This window comes from Zootoca vivipara, chromosome 5, assembly GCF_965207765.1.
Source record: "Zootoca vivipara chromosome 5, rZooViv2.hap1.1, whole genome shotgun sequence".
Taxonomy (NCBI): Eukaryota; Metazoa; Chordata; class Lepidosauria; order Squamata; family Lacertidae; genus Zootoca; species Zootoca vivipara.
This window is the reverse complement of record NC_142588.1, coordinates 10,946,753-10,963,234: the sequence shown is the minus strand read 5'-3', so window position 1 is coordinate 10,963,234 and position 16,482 is coordinate 10,946,753. Positions and strand designations below refer to the sequence as shown.

The 16,482-nt window shown below is 46.4% G+C and overlaps 1 protein-coding gene across 2 annotated transcripts in view; it reads right to left on the bottom strand.

Annotated features, from left to right (window-relative positions):
- The window catches only part of SCD (stearoyl-CoA desaturase), a 28,626-nt gene extending 13,125 nt beyond the window's left edge, over positions 1-15,501 (bottom strand). Inside the window, exons 1-4 of one of the 2 annotated variants that reach the window (XM_035137787.3) lie at positions 14,838-15,234; positions 9,268-9,297; positions 8,046-8,322; positions 2,506-2,636 (exon numbers count right to left, since the gene is read on the bottom strand). In XM_035137787.3, the coding sequence (XP_034993678.2) occupies positions 2,506-2,636; positions 8,046-8,322; positions 9,268-9,297; positions 14,838-14,864 (465 nt within the window). In that variant the 5' untranslated portion in view covers positions 14,865-15,234. Of the gene's footprint in view, positions 1-2,505; positions 2,637-8,045; positions 8,323-9,267; positions 9,298-14,837 lie in introns of both variants that reach the window. The other variant, XM_035137788.3, reaches the window with a different exon arrangement.
- Positions 15,502-16,482: the final 981 nt, after the last annotated feature.

Genomic DNA, 16,482 nt, shown 5'->3' with positions numbered 1-16,482 from the left:
GGAAGTACAAAGAGGCTGAAGAAGCACTTAGATATTGTAAGAAGGGAATAGGTTTAAACGTAAAATAATTATCAAGATTTCTAGATCCAAATGATATTTTGAAATATTGGGAATGTGTGGCTAAAAAGCATCAAGAAAAATGCTTATAGATACGTATATTAGAAGAAGAAATGGTTTAAGAAATAGAGTGTGCTATTATAGATATAAATAGAAACGTGGGAGGGGGGGGCAGGAGGAAGTCGACAGAGTAAGAAATATATTTGATATATTGTTAAAGAAAAGTTTTTTATTCTTTTTTCTATTTTCTTTTGTATTTTTGTTTTTTGTCCTTTTCTTGTTTATGTATTTTTGTGGGGGTTTTTTTGTAAAACTAATAAAAAATATTTTTAAAAAAAGAAAAAGAGAGATGTTTTAAATTGTACCAAGGCCATTAAAAAAAAATCACAACCCTCTAGTTGCACTCTGTTGCGTGCAAAGTTGCGCCAAGTGACTTTTTGAAGTTTCATCAGGCAAATCCACCCAGTTAGAAGGGAAGGAGGATTAGCGCTGAAATGAGTTTCTCAGCCTAGCTCTCCATGTTTTGCTGGATTAAGACAGAGTGTTAAAATCGAGAAGGGAGTGCCCATTTAGAGTAGTAAATGGCAGCTAATGCCATGGCAGGGTGGAGATAGTTCCAAGAACTCCTGGCAGGTGAGCTGCTGCTGCTGACTGAGACGGGGAAGAGAGAGGAGGAATCGAGATCAGCACTATGCAAATGCCCCAGCAGGAGGATCCGATTAACCTCACTGGTTAATCCTAGTTAGTCCGTGCAATCCTAGTTATTTGTTTTAATCTAAAACCCTTTGTTTTGACAGATTCTTGAACTCTAATCTGATGTTTTTTGTCGTCGGGGGTGGCTTTTACCCTTTGAGTAAAAAATTTCAAATGCAGTGGTACCTTCGTTCTCAAACACCTTGGTTCCCAAACACTGAAAACCCAGAAGTAAGTTGCTCCGGTTTTCGAACATTTTTCGGAAGCCAACGTCCAATGCAGCTGTCGGCTGTTGTTTCCGGGGCGCCTGCACCAATCAGAAGCTGCGCCTTGGTTTTTGAACATTTCGGAAGTCAAACAGACTTCCAGAACGGATTAAGTTTGGCGCTTTTGTTTTTAGAAGACATCTGAAGGGGGAAGTTTTTAATGTGTGACATGTTAATGTATTTTAAATCTTTGTTGGAAGGCGCCCAGAGTGGCTGGGAAAACCCAGGCAGATGGGCGGGGTACAAATAATAAATTATTATTATTTGCTCTTTATTTTGTGTTTCTGTTTTTTAGGCTTTTCGGTTAATTTGTTTTTGTGGCTGTGTGGAACCCAGTTCAGCTACTGATTGATTGACTGATTGTGTGACTGGGGAAATGGATAAAAGCCCCCCATCCAAACAATAACTATCATCAGTGCAGGCAAGTAAAAATTTACTTTTACTTTTTATCCTCTACAACATGGGCCCAATTGCCTTCTAAATCCGGCCCGCGGACGGTCCAGGAATCAGCATGTTTTTACGTGAGTAGAATGTGTCCTTTTATTTAAAATGCATCTCTTGCTTATTTGTGGGGCATAGGAATTTGTTCATTATTATTTTTCCAAAATATGGTCTGCCCCCCTCCACAAGGTCTGAGGGACAGTGGACCGGCCCCCTGCTGAAAAAGTTTGCTGACCCCTGCTCTACAATACTGTCTTATTCATTTTATAGTATAGTACATTGATCATTGCTTTCATTTTATGGATTAATGGTCTTGTTCAGGCATCCCCAAACTGCGGCCCTCCAGATGTTTTGGCCTACAACTCCCATGATCCCTAGCTAACAGAACAAGTGGTCAGGGATGATGGGAATTGTAGTCCAAAACATCTGGAGGGCCGAAGTTTGGGGATGCCTGGTCTTGTTAGATAGTAAAATTCATGTTAAATTGCTGTTTTAGGGGTTGTTTCTGGAACGGTTTGATACATTTTGCATTACAGTGGTACCTCTACTTACGAATAACTCTACTTACGAATGTTTCTACTTACGAATGGAGCTCCGTCCGCCATCTTGGATGCAGTTTAGATAGGATTTTTTCTACTTACGAATTTTTAGATAGAGTTGCTTCTACTTATGAATTGTTTTCTCCCAATGCATTCCTATGGGATTCGACTTACAATTTTTTTCGACTTACAAATGTGCGTTCAGAACGCATTAAATTTGTAAGTAGAGGTACCACTGTACTTTCTATGGGAAAGCGCACCTTGGTTTTGGAACGCTTTGGGTTTGGAATGACTTCCGGAACAGATTAAGTTTGAGAACCAAGGTACCACTGTACAGAAAAAGGGAAATAAAAGTTACGGGGGGTGGGAGGGAGAAGGGTGAGATACCAATTTTTTCGTATGGAATTCCAAGTTAGCCAAACTGCAGGAGGCATATAGCCTTGTCTGCCCTCCCCTCATGTATCCATGACCCTGGAATCTGGCCATGTTTATCATCTCATAATTCCTACCTGGAAAGCCATGGAGTTGATGACCGCCAGGAATATTCGGAGAGGCAGGCCGGCTTTGTAGGAACGGTGGCTCCAAAGACGATGTGCTCCGGCTGTGATTCCCAGCCCGCTCAAGACAAAGAGAACAAATACTGGAAACAAGAAAAGCGAGGGAGATAGTGAATGGGAAGAAGCCTACACTTCACCATTGTCCCACTGCAACTCACAAATATAAGCTCTGCTAAAAAAAACCCCACACAATAATAATACAGTACTCATTTGAAGGAAGAACCTGGAGTTGGATTTGTTAGAAAAACAGAAGGCAACAAATTGCCATTCAGACAGGTTTCACCCAACACTGGGCTTGAAGCCATCAATCAAATCTGTGTCTGATCTTTTAGGGCATCTCAGGAGATCCACTTCACAAACATCCGATTTCTTAATTGTTATTATTTTTTGGCACACAGTATTTCTTGCATGAGAGCCAGGCAGCTTTGGTGGTCCAGAGACATCGCATATTCCCAGAACTAAATTATATCTTATTGATGGGGCAGATGCAATTATTTCCCAGCTAGCAAGGCTTTTCATTTGGCGTGTGAGTCACGGGCCCCTCCTCAACAATGCTTGTAATATCATTGGGGGGGGGTTGTTAATTGCACAACTCCTAAATGCATCACAAGTGCAGAGTTTATTAAAAAAAGGAGGCATTATCAGTTCTAAAAAGATAAGGAGAGTCATTAAATGTTTATGGGCAGGTTTAGTGTTGCAAGTCTTGTGGAAGCAGCAACCAAGCTACAGATTAATCACAAAGCCAGTGCACTATGGATAGATAGGGGAGTTCACCTGTTATTAGATAGGGGAGTTCACCTGTTATTAGATCAGCCCTCCTGCTTCTTTAGCTGCTCGCGTGGAAAACAAAAATGACTTATTTTTTAAAAATGTAAATTAAAATGTACAGCCCACCTTTCTAGGAAAAATGCATACTGGACATCTTTAAACTGAACCACCTCTTAAAACAACATGAACGGGAAATGTAAAGGGAGAACCAAACAATCAGAAAAAGGCAGAAACCGAAGAGCAAAAAGCCAGCCTGAGAAAAATGACCTTTAAAAACACATGCTGAAATAATACAGCTTTTGATGCTTCCTTAAAGGCTGGCAACTAGTGGTTTGGTGGCGGTGTGTGTGTGTGTGTGTGTGTGTGTGTGTGTGTGTGTGTGTGTGTGTGTAGAAACCATAATTTGACTGGCAGTGCCATTCCCGATATGGGAATCAATAGAAGATGGCAGTTCAGGTTCTGTAAGCAGAGGATGCTCAGAAACCTGATCTCTCTGCTTGCAAAACCTGATCTTGTGCTGCACATGTGAGTAGACAGCATGCATAGCTGTCGCAAGGGACTGTTATTCTGCTCAAGTCACTTTGGGCAGAAACAGCCTTACTGCACCTAGTGCTGAAAATTCACCTGCTTCCTAGAACCCCAGGTGTTAACCCTGCTCTGAATCAAATCACTAATTGCAGACCCTCCAAGTGTCCCTATTCTCTAGGGACGGTACTGGATTTTCAGAAGCCGTCCCTGTTTCTGATTTGTTCCCGGAATGTCCAGCTTTTCCTTAGGACGCCCCTATTTTCCTTGGAGAATTGTTGGGAGGGTATAGAGTTATGTGACCCCCGAGCCAAGGAGATAAGTAACTATACAACCTTTAGGGAAGTTTTTTTATATTCAATGTTTTATTATGTTTTTATATGTGTTGGAAGGTGCCCAGAATGACTGGGACAACCCAGTCAGATGGGCATGGTATAAATAATAAAATTAGTAGTAGTATTCTTATGGAATAGTAAAGGTAAAAGTAAAGGGACCCCTGACCGTTAAGTCCAGTCGCAAACGACTCTGGGGTTGCGGCGTTCATCTCGCTTTACTGGCCCAGAGAGCTTCCGGGTCATGTGGCCAGCATGACTAAGCCGCTTCTGGCGAACCAGGGCAGTGTACGGAAATGCTATTTACCTTCCCGCAGGAGTGATACCTATTTATCTACTTGCACTGGCGTGCTTTCGAAGTGCTAGGTTGGCAGGAGCAGGACTGAGCAATGGGAGCTCACCCTGCCATGGGGATTTGAACTGGTGACCTTCTGATCGGCAAGCCCTAGGCTCTGGTTTAGACCACAGCACCACCACTGTCCCTTATTATGGAACAGGATGTCCCTATTTTCATCGGAGAAATGTTGGAGGGTATGTGAGAGGGAAAGTCACCTCCCCCTGTTTCTAGCAATGATATTGCTTCTAGTCTCCTAGATTGGCTCCTTGAAATGATGGCCTTGAAATGATGCTGAAGGGTTGTTAACACAGTCAACCTAGAGGAATCAATTGGGAGGACAGACCGTACAACTAGCACATCTGAAACCCAGAAGGCAGCGCTGTTCTCGAAGCACAATGGCTTCTCAGGGGAAATGACCAAAACATTGTCTTTAAAATTGGGCTCCTTGTTCGGAACAAAGGGCCTTTGTAGGGACTCAGCTGATGCCGAATATTTCGGCTTCCATTGTGAAAAATCTGAGTCAGCTGGACCAAAATAAACAACAAGGAACAAAAACAGAACATTTATCCCTTGTTCCTTGTTTCCAGACCTTTCATTTGGGGGCCACTTTAAGTTCTGAATGTGCAACTTGGGGTTGCCTCCCTCTTTTTAAAGAGGGCAGCCCCACAGGTTCACCTGATTAGAAAGTACAAATTGCCCCATTACAACCCAATTCCAAACACCCTGGTTGATGATTCCACACGGAGCAGTTTGCACATCAACTGTGGGTACAATCAGCTCTTGCAATCTGTTATCAATATTGCTGCTCACAGTGTCAAATCACATTTTAAACATGGCAGTATAAAAAATTATCTCCATAGCTTTGTCTATAAAGATCTAGATGCACCGCAATAAAAAGAGAAGATAATAAGCAGGGACAGGTTATTATGTACAGGTTATTATGTGTACTAATTAATGCCTTGGAGCCAGTGCATAGGGCTTGCCAGACTCAATAGTGGACAGGACTTCTGTGCCTTTAGTTGCCCTGCTCTCTTTTGAGTCTGGAAACCTTAAAGAGAAACCAGCAGACTCTTTACTTGGAAATTAAACAAAGGGTCTGCTGGTTTCTCTTTAAGGTTTCCAGACTCAAAAGAGAGCAGGGCAATTAAAGGCACAGAAGTCCTGTCCACTCTTGAGTCTGGCCACCCTAACAGTCCATTCTGCAGTATGTGAACAGCGAGGATCAGATATTAAATAGGATAAGGTTCCTCCAGTTACCACAAATCAGACATTCATATCTTTCAGAATCCAGGCAATTCAAAGTGGGTTGGCATTTTGTGTGTGGTTCATCAGCTGTTCTTTGCATTCAAGGCAGATGATGGGTCAAGGGGAAAAAAGGCCCTGGAAGAGGCTATCTTGTCAGTTTCAGAATGTCACCTGATGTCAAATGTGTTCCCTCCCCCCCCCCCAAAAAAAAGATCAGCTTTGTCATTGTGGCTATCAGTTGGATTTTATAGCTGCCATTGGTTCAAACTACTGAGCTGAAGTTTATTTGCATTTAAAACATTGGCTGGGTAAGTGGCTGAAATAGATTGCCCTCTTCCTGCATTAAAGGGATGGGGTTCCTGGAGTTTGTCCATTGCTAATTGTTTGTTTATGTATTGCAAGGCTCAAGGTGAAAGACAGGGCTTTCATCCACCAAATCTGCAACTCCGGAATACATTTCCCATCTTTTCCATCTGAGATAGGAAGATAGGAAGCAGACCAGTGGTCCTTCTCACTCATCATTGAGAAGACCTGCAGGGTTATAAACAGGGCTCTCTTCCCCCAATCCTACTTCAAGGTGCCAGGCATTGATCCTGGGAACTTTTGTACGTCGCATTCCTACAAGGAGCGCATATATCAGAAGGAGGGAACATTGCAAAATAGCAGCGTTCTCATGGAGAGCATGGACGTTTCCCGGAAGGAAGAAAAACAAAAGTTGGAATGTTAGGAGACACACCCCTAAAATGTTAGCTTCTCTGAAACTGCCCTTTGAACATGCAACAGCAGCTAATCTGAGGTGGAGGTGCACCCTTGGTTGGAATTGGGTACGTATCCCTATGAAGTCTAAACAAAGAAGCCTCTCTGCTAAAGCTTCCTAAAGAGCAGAGTTTCAAAAGTGATAAAAAGAAGAAACCCCAGTATTCACACTGTAGGGAGGAGAGTATTTATTTTGCTTCCTATGCTGTTTATTCGCAAGTCACCCAAGAAGTGGCCATTTTACAGGGTGTGTGTGTGTGTGTAGCAATTTACTATTTGGTATGTGCTCATGGAGGCAAACCACTCCCATTGCTTTCGACAAGCATGGTGAAACGTTTATTGTTCTAGTGGAAAATAGGATGTCAAAAAGGATTTCGTGTTTCTTTTTAAGGGTATGACATGGACGTCAGGATTTGAGTACAGCGGTACGTCAGGTTTACAAACACTTCGGGTTACAGACCCCACTAATCCGGAAGTAGTACCTCAAGCTAAGAACTTTACCTCAGGATGAGAACAGAAATTGCACGGTGGCGGCGCGGCAGGCTCCATTAGCTAAAGTGGTACCTCAGGTTAAGAACGGTTTCAGGTTAAGAACAAATTAAGTTCATAACCAGAGATACCACTGTATTGGTTTCTCTTTATATCTTCAGTCCACTATTTTGTCCATTTAATTAGGAACATATGCATGGCACGTGGTCTCTTAGGACAGCTTAGCTGTGCACGTGTTCCATGGAGGGATGGACTCAAAAACAAAACTGCTTGTAATTCTACTGAGAAGGAATAGCCTTCCTGAAAGATATCGAACAGATCTGCTTTCATGCTATGCCTTGTATCCAACTAAGTCAACCTCACACTCATCAACATGCATGCTTAACTTTTGCATGTGACGTCTCAATACTTTAAAATTGCAAACTGCCTTGGGTGTCTTGCCAGATGCAATAAGTAAGGCAGTAAGTCAACTTAACAAAAGAGGCAAGCTTAAGGTTCAGTGGGAGCACCAGATTTGTTCTGTTGATGTGTTGGCACAACACTGACCTCCCCAATGCTACTCCCTCTCAGTAAGCAATAGTGACTCATCTGCCAGGACCCTAACTCTGGGGAGCTGCCCCCAAGAGGGTTAACCAGCCCAGGTGTAACGGGACTATTTTTTAAAACACCTTTGCGCGCAAAAAGCAGCTCACGAAATTTTTTTTTTTTAAGAAGGAAAGGATGTGTATCTTAATGGCTATGAGGGTATTGGTATTCCAGAGGGTATCAAGGCCTTCCAGCTGCCTTGAGGAGGGAACTTAAGTGTGTGCTACAATATGCTTTTGAACTAATTAAAAAGAAAGAAAAAACCACCCACAATGCTTCCCAATGGAGCCTGTTCCTGTGTTCACAGGTGGTAATTAATTCTCCTCGAGGCCCTTGGAGAGCAAGGCTGAACACGGCAGTGATGAGAGGCCGATCCCATTGCACAGGAGGTCAGAAAACAGAGCAAAAAAACCAGGCAAATCCTTCAGAGGCAAATCAACACGTTCTTTGCTTACCCCACACCAAGGTGGCAAACTTCGCTGTAGGGGTGAGCCAGATAGCAGCATAAATGGCAGTCAAATGGAGGAGGGACATGAGGATTATGTTCCTCCAGACGTATCTCTTCTGCGGCTTGGGGCCTTCTTTCTCGCGATAGGTCTCATCGAAAACGTCGTCCGTCATCTCTCTGTGAGGTGCGACGTCCTCATGGGCGGAGGGGACCTTCTCCACGTTAGCTGCCCCATTCTGGGCCACGCGGGCGAAGGCAGTAGTGGTGGAGAATTCTGGGGGAAGCTGGCACAAGAGGCAGAGAAAGGGAAACAAAAAACCAAAGTCACGACGAGAAGAATTGGAATCAAAGCTCTTGTTATGTCGGGCAAATCCACAGGCGGCTAAAGGGCTCCTGAGCCCTGCTGCACGTTCAGGCAGAGATGGGCCAGTGAAATACACGTTGGGAAGCCACTACTAATTGTGGCTGCTTGTAATTATCACCATTTAAACAAGTTGGCTAGAAACCAAGGTATCGTGGCACACGGCCACTTATTTTCTGTGCATCAGCAAGACAGCAGCTCTCATTTGGTGCCCATCTCTGTGTGGCAGTCCTTTCAGACTAGCGACTGCCATCGTACAAGGAAGCAGGCCAGCGGTAGCTATTTCCAATCAACCAATTTTGACCTTATGCAACTGTTCCCATAAAGCATCAGGTGATCAATGGTATAACCCAGCCACAGACACCCCTCCCTCTCATAAGCAACACAAAGCCTTTATCTAAATTCCAGATCTTAATTCTTCCTAATTGCTGGTACTTGAGTCGAAAGGACACCACATAGATTATTTCAGAAGTGACTCTTGCACTGTCATGAGAACAGAGATCAGGAGACAAGCTCCAGGCAGGCGCAGCTGGTAGCAGGGAAGTCATTCTCCAAAGCTGCCGCCTCCTCCGCCTCCTCCGCCTCCTCCTCCTCCTCCTCCTCCTCCTCCTCCTCCTCCTCCTCCTCTGGACTAGCAAATAGCACTGAGATCCATCCCGCCCACATGAGAAAATCACAATGCAAGCGGGAGCAGGCACTAACATGGTGCAAAAAGCTACTCTTGAGACGTGGCATATATTAAGCCCCTTCTCACAGCAATGGGTGCCAGACTAGGAGCAGGGGCATGAAGCTTTTGCCCCATCCCAAGAGGTGCCAGAGCTCACCACAAATTTCCCCCTTATTCTCCTAGAATGGCAATGGTGCCTACCTGAGAGGTGCCGGAGCTGGTGAGCTCTGCCTGGAGAAAAAAAAAGCCCAGTATATAGCAAAGGGTGAGGACAGGAACATTTTCTCATCTTGATTTTCATTCCTGGGATGTCTTGAAGTCTCCTGATAGGTCATACCCAATGAAACTCTCCTACCAGATTTCCCCTCTTTTCCTAACCAGGTTTGTTCCTCTTCTAAAGCCATCCCCAAACTGCGGCCCTCCAGATGTTTTGGGACTACAACTCCCATGATCCCTAGCTAACAGGACCAGTGGTCGGGGATTATGGGAATTGCAGTCCAAAACATCTGGAGGGCCGAAGTTTGGGGATGCCTGGCCTAGATGGTCAATGTGGTGCCCTCTACATGCTTTGAACTCCAAATCCTATCAGCCCCAGCAATGGATGATGGGAGCTGTAGTTCAATAACATATGGTGCCCCATTCCCCCTTATGATGACTTTAGTTGGAAGTCACCGTACAGTAGAAAGAAAACGGGCATGTTAAATTAGTCCAATCAGCATCTGCATTAGATTTGAATTGTTTTTGTATATGAAATTATTGGGTGTATGTTCGTTTGTCTATACAGTATATTTAAATCTCCAGCAGAGAAGGAAAGAACAGTCGTCAAAGGGGAAATAAAATTATCTGTTTGTTTGCTTTATAAATCATTCATTGGAGGGAAAAATTAGAGCACTTTATACCATTAATATATGAAACCGTACAATAAAGGCCACATCAAAGAAAGTTGTGGAAAGAAGTATTCTTAATTGCCTGCATAAAGGTAAAGGGACCCCTGACCATTAGGTCCAGTCGCGGACGACTCTGGGGTTGCGACGCTCATCTCGCATCATTGGCCAAGGGAGCCTGGCGTACAGCTTCCGGGTCATGTGACCAGCATGACTAAGCCACTTCTGGGAAACCAGAGCAGCGCACAGAAATGCCTGCATAAGCATGATAGAAAAGAAAAGTTTTCAGCCAAAGCTGAGGCAATATGCAACATGCATAAAAATAATCAAGAAGTAAAATAAAAAAACAAAATTTAAAGGAAGCAAGGCCACACAGACGCATAGATAGCCCAAGAAAAAAACAAATAAGGAGCTGAAATAAAATTGTAAAGATAATTATGTCAAGCAAATAATTTAAGAGAATGTCTTCTGTTTGAGGTTTTTTTATTGCTAACAGATTCAAGACAGGAAGCGATTCGTAAATGGAAATAAACCAGCCTGGCTTTCTTTAGACTAGCTCCGCAGAGGCAAAAGGAGGTTCCAGATTAGCCTCTTGGAGCTGGCTGTAATTATGTCTCTTGCCTCTGACCGGTAGGGAGAGACAGAACAATGAAGGCATCAAAGGGGCTGGGACTGGCAGGAGGGCCCCCTTCCCCCCCCAACACACCCCATAAAATCTCTCCACCTCATCACCTCAGCCCAGAATCACAATGACTAATGTGCTCTCCTCACCCTCACCCCACAGCCACCTCGGCCAATCAAAGAAGCTTACACAGACTGTACCAAAACTACACACGAGGAGGACCCAGGAAGGTTGGCTCCTCCTCCTCCTGCTGCTGCTCCTCCTCAGTCCCTGGTTCCCAAAAAATAAGAAGCCTGCAGTTAATTGCAGCGGCAGGTAAATGAACTGCTTGCTTGCCTCTAGCGACCAGGTTTTCTCGCTAGGGATAGAGATTGAGGGAACCATGTGGGTTTGTTGCAGGAGGCTGCATCCACCCATATAGGTGCTGGGAGGAGGCTCCCCACGCCTTCTGGCTTCTAAACCTGGCCTGGTGAGAGTGATAGCATCAGATTAAAGCGTCATGCTTCAATTTCAAATTAGGCACGGTTCGGCTCATCCATTTCAGTAAAACTGCAACGTGATGAATGCTGAAATCCTGACACCCACTTCCCTGAAAGCAAGCCCCACTGCTTACAGCCTTGGAAGCAACCCTGCTAACTCAGGGCCGTAAGCTGCTTTGAGGGATTTCCCTTTTCTTTTCTTTTCTTTCCTAAATATATCCAGAGGACTGGAATATATGCACGATTATATAAATAGGTATGTATTCTTTACTGGAAAAATAAAAAGGACAAAATTACAAGCACACAGGAGAAACAAGAAATAGCGCCCATGTGGAAAAACCAAACAGAACGACGATGACAAAAAGATACTGTGTACATTACAAAAGGGGGGGAGAAATTGTTATTGCAGCTAAAGGTAAAGGGACCCCTGACCATTAGGTGCCGTCGTGACCGACTCTGGGGTTGCGCGCTCATCTCGCATTATTGGCCGAGGGAGCCGGTGTACAGCTTCCAGGTCATGTGGTCAGCATGACAAAGCCGCTTCTGGCAAACCAGAGCAGCACATGGAAACGCCGTTTACTTCTACTTGCATTTTGACGTGCTTTCGAACTGCTAGGTTGGCAGGACCTTAACCAGACCTTAACCTAATTTGGTATTTTTCTTTTTAACAATCAAGTGGCGTGCAAATTTTGTGAAATGAGTGACATAAAATACCGTAAAAACAGTGGTACCTCAGGTTACAAACACTTCAGGTTACAAACTCTGCTAACCCGGAAGTATTACCTCAGGTTACAAACTTTGCCCCAGGATGAGAATGGAAATCGTGCAACGGCAGCAGGAGGCCCCATTAGCGAAAGTGTGCCTCAGGTTAAGAACGGTTTTGGGTCAAGAACGGACCTCCAGAACGAATTAAGTTCGTAACCTGAGGTACCACTGTAATATGTTTATGGTCAGAATTCAAAGCATTGGGGGCGATCCATGAAAGGCTTGGGACATAGAAAACTGACGCAGCATTGCACTCGCCAGACATGAAGATCTTTCAGATGGGCTCCTTTTATCATCGTGACTTTGGAAACCATTCAGTGACACAGGAGAAGGCCTTCCCTGTGGTGGCACCCCAAATGGAGAATACCCTCTAATCTGATGTATGTTTGGCACTCACTTTAGCTCAGTTACAGCGTCAGCTTAATAAGATCTGGCTATTCTGCCAGGCTATTCACCACGAGCTGTTGACTCTGCCGTGCAACAGTTAGCAAATTAGATGCTCTGTGTTGCACAGCGGCTGTTATTGCTTTATCTGTTCTCATATCACTAACCGAATGATTGCTTCAGTTGTAGCCTCCTTGGTTTGTGTGGGTGGCTCGTGTAATTTGGAGCCTTCGAAAATTCAGGGCTCAAGGTTGCCCAAGTAGAAAGGCTTCGCTGTCACGCCTTAAGAGAGATGCAGGAGAAGAAGGGGTGATGTAACAAAAGGGGAGGAGATGATGCAACAAGGAGTGACAGGAATGGGATGGAAGGGGTAGTGTGCCCTCCTCTCCCTCCTTGTGCAATGGTAACCACATAAGGGGAATAATAATAATAATAATAATAATAATAATAATAATAATAATTTTGTTATTTATACACTGCCCATCTTGCTGGGTTTCCCCAGCCACTCTGTGCAGCTTCCAGCACATATAAAAACATAATAAATGTTAAACAGGAATGCCAAAGAAAGCTCATTGGGGAAGATCTACCCTTCCATTCCGTCTAAGAGTTCAAAGGCTCCCACCTTTTTCTACAAAAAAAAATAACATTGCTATAGTATCAATGTGATGGTAAGTTGCAAGGGACACAATTTATAGCCAAAGTTAAACACTCCTTAAGCCCCATTCATTCTAATGGAGAATTTAAAAAGATCTAGGCTGCAATCCCGTGCAATGCACACATGGAAGGAAGGAAGGAACAACGTGAATCAACAATGTTTGATACAGAGAATCACTGAGAAGGTAACTAGGCCTGCAGTCCTAACTACGTCTACTCAGAAGTCAGTATTGTACTGCAACTGCTCTAGGGGGTGTGAGATTGCAGTCTAATTTGTTGGGATTGGGGCAACCAGTGTTTTGGAAATAGCTTTGAGCCTCTGGGACATGATGGGCTATTTCTAGTAAGAGAAATGAATAAGGAGCATTATTGCATCTCATGAAATGAACGGTGGAGTCAAGAGTTCCTTTTTTACGATGGTCCTGGAGAATACAGAATTAGTAACTTGTTGCCTTTTAACGGACCAGTTTGCATGGAGGAGAATTTAAAAAAAAATAAGCAGCTTTTTGTATTTCATAGAACTTTTGGTCAAATGTATTTCGACCAGCAGCAACATTTATGAACAATATTGCCTGAGGGCATATGAGACCACCATCCAAGCAGGTTTGGCTCCTGGATATTGTATTTGAAAGCCAGGGAGCCAGAGGTAGCAAGTTACGAGTAACATAAAAGATTGGCCACTCACGCAAGAACATGCCAATATTATCACCTTCTTCCCTGCCTTGATCTCTGGCATTGAGACAACACAGATGCTTAGCTTGTGTAGATCTGTGGCACCTATGCAGTTTCTCCCCCCCCTCCCCATCCGCCAAAGCCTGTCTGCCGTTTTGACTGGACAGGTATTGTCAGCGGGAGAGGCTTTTGAGAATGACCTGGATGCTCCCTCAAGCATGCTAAAGGAAAGTTGGCAGCAGAAACCGCATTCCTAAAGGCCAGGTGGCCTCCCGAGAGTAACCTGCTCATTCTATAACCTTACTAAAAGCACTGGCAAGAGCCGAAAGCTCTTCTGCCAAAGAGAAACTAACGTGCACGTTCCAATCCGGAGTGCGTTGCAAAGGAGTCCAAAGGAGCTTGCTCGCAAGTACTGTAAATGCAAATTGAGACTGCAGCCTGTCATACTCGGAGCTGCAGCTGGGCTGCCAGGACCGCAGTGAGGCATCGGGTGAAAAAAGAAGACCCAGCCAGTGGCGCAGTCGCGGCTTGGAGAGTCTCTCCAACCTCGCTGCTGCTGGGTTCTCTCCCTAACGCAGCGCATACGTGTTTACACCCATGCAAACCCCAATGCCTTTAACAGGGTTTGCTCCCAGGAAAAGGCAAAGAAGGCTGCAGCCGACAGCTTCCCCCACTGTCTCCATCACAAAGCCGCCGCTAATGGCCCGGCTAGTGACGCCCCCCTGCGTTGCTCCGCGGCGCGCATCGCCAGCGATTGCGCAGCGCCTCCGCCCCCTTGCGCACAGAAGCCGTTGCAAAAACCAGGTCGGGCTGTGGTAAGCCTGGCCGCAGGGCAAGACCTCGGCGCGGGGCTTGCATTATTCACACGAGGGGGGCGACTTCACCCTCTGGTTTAAGGAGGTGCGCGCAGGGAAAAGACCGGGATGCTTTGGGGGGTTTTTTTAATGGATGTTTTTGCAGGGCCTTTGAACGCGGCCATCAAAGAAGGATGGTAATACTAAAGGAAAGGGATGCTTGGGGAAATGGAGCTGCTCTGGGATGCTGGAGGGGAAGGGAGAAGCAGGCAGGCAGGAAGGAAGGATGCTGCGCCCCGGCTCTTGCCCAGAAAAGGATGCGGACCGGGCTCCCCAAGCCAGGGGGTCGGATGGAGAAGGAGCTCTCCACGCACACCATCCCGCGGGATAGGCAGCAACGACCTACCAAGGGGGATGGATGAGTCGTTAGCCGTTCTGGGTTGCCTTGGGCAAGAGAATGCGACTCACCATTAAAAAAATAAAAATAAAAAATATTGAGGAGGAAGCGGCGCCTTACCTCCCCGTGAGCTAGTTGGGCAGGCATCGGAAGAGGGCTTTGTGCTGCTTTTCCTCCGGCGCGATGCTCTCTCGGCTATGCTCTTTCCCGGCTACGCTGGTGCGCAGCTGCCTCCACACGTCCCCACGCTCCTTTAGCTGTTGTGCGCGCTGGTGCGCAGCTATTTAAGTTGCCCGAGCCCTGAACCCGAGTAACCCCCCAGGAGGTGCCCGGTCTCTCTCTCTCTGGCCCTTTGTTTGCACGGTGACTACGTCCAGCGGCGGTCCACGGGACGATCAGGGTCCGTTCACGCTGCGCAACTCCGCCGAAAAGGATGCCTTGACGGTCCTGTGGCGCCGCTTAAGTGGAGCGCAGCTGGGCGCAGAGGCGAGCAGGAGGCTGGTACCTTGGCACTTGGAGAGAGCCTCCCATTGGTCGATGGCACTTTGGTGCCACCTCGCTGCGCGCTCCGCATTGGCTGCCCGCAATCTGCTGTTGGACGGCGCCGTGGCCGCGGAGGGACTCCGTTGCATGCATGGCCCTCGCATGGCCAGCCGGGTGCGCAGCGGGCGCGTCAGCCGGGACTTTCCCTTTAGCAGCTGATGCGCCGCTGAAGAGAGGGAGAGGTTGGGAGGGAAAGGGGGCGTGTGAGCGCGCGCGCGCGCGCACGGCTTACGCCGCTCCCGGAACCGGGAAGGCAATGACCGACAATGACCTCCGCCGGAAAAGTGGGTCACGAGGTCCTCCCCTCTGTGGGGCGGTCCAGACCCCGAGCTCGCTCCCCACGCGTTTCGAGCTCAGCCACGCAGCCCAGGGAGGCGTTGGCAAGCAGGCGCCGGGGTCCGCAGCCCTTGGCGCGTTGCAAGTGCCCTGCACAGGCGTGCCAACTTAAACATAATTATGGGGTGGGAGGCAGGTAAGCCCTGTCGCGCATGATCAATCACAAGACGTGGTGCGCACCACTTGAATGGTAATGCCCATCAGGGGTCATATTGGGGGCCAGGCTTTTGTTGGAGCGGGGAAAATCTCAGATTTGTATTGGGTGGGGGGGCAGCTGCCCCCTATCCCCCCCGCGTAGCCAGGATTTATATTAGGGGGGCAGAACCTCAGTTAGTTAAGTACTGTGTTTTTATTGATTTACTTGCCTACACCAGGTAAGCCCCTCCCCACATAATCGATCACATGACACAGCACGCACACCCCATTTGAATGGCAATGCGCATTAATTTTGGGGGGCAGCCCCCTTAAGTATTTTTTGGGGGGGAGACATTGGCCGCTAGAAATTAGGCTGGCAGCACAGTATGTTCTAAAAATGGGAACCACCAATAAACGTCCAAAAATCTTAACACACTCCTGTATGGGCTCTGAAATGCAGCCAGTGACATCTTTTTGCATGGGGAGAAGGATGCAATTCCTGTGCTTGCCACACATTGAAGCTGAGCAATTGGTCCAAAGGGGCCTCTATGTTTCCCTCATTGTAGCCTTTCCTTGCTGCTATTATGGAGGGGAATTCAGAAACGCACAGAGTTTTCACTCAGCCCTGTTGCTGATGCCACTTCTCTCTTTCACAGCTCCACCTTGAGCCCCTCATTTTACCCTCCACGACCATCCCTCCCCCCCCCCCTCTTTGGGGCAAGCCCCCTTGTACACAGACCACTTCCACCGT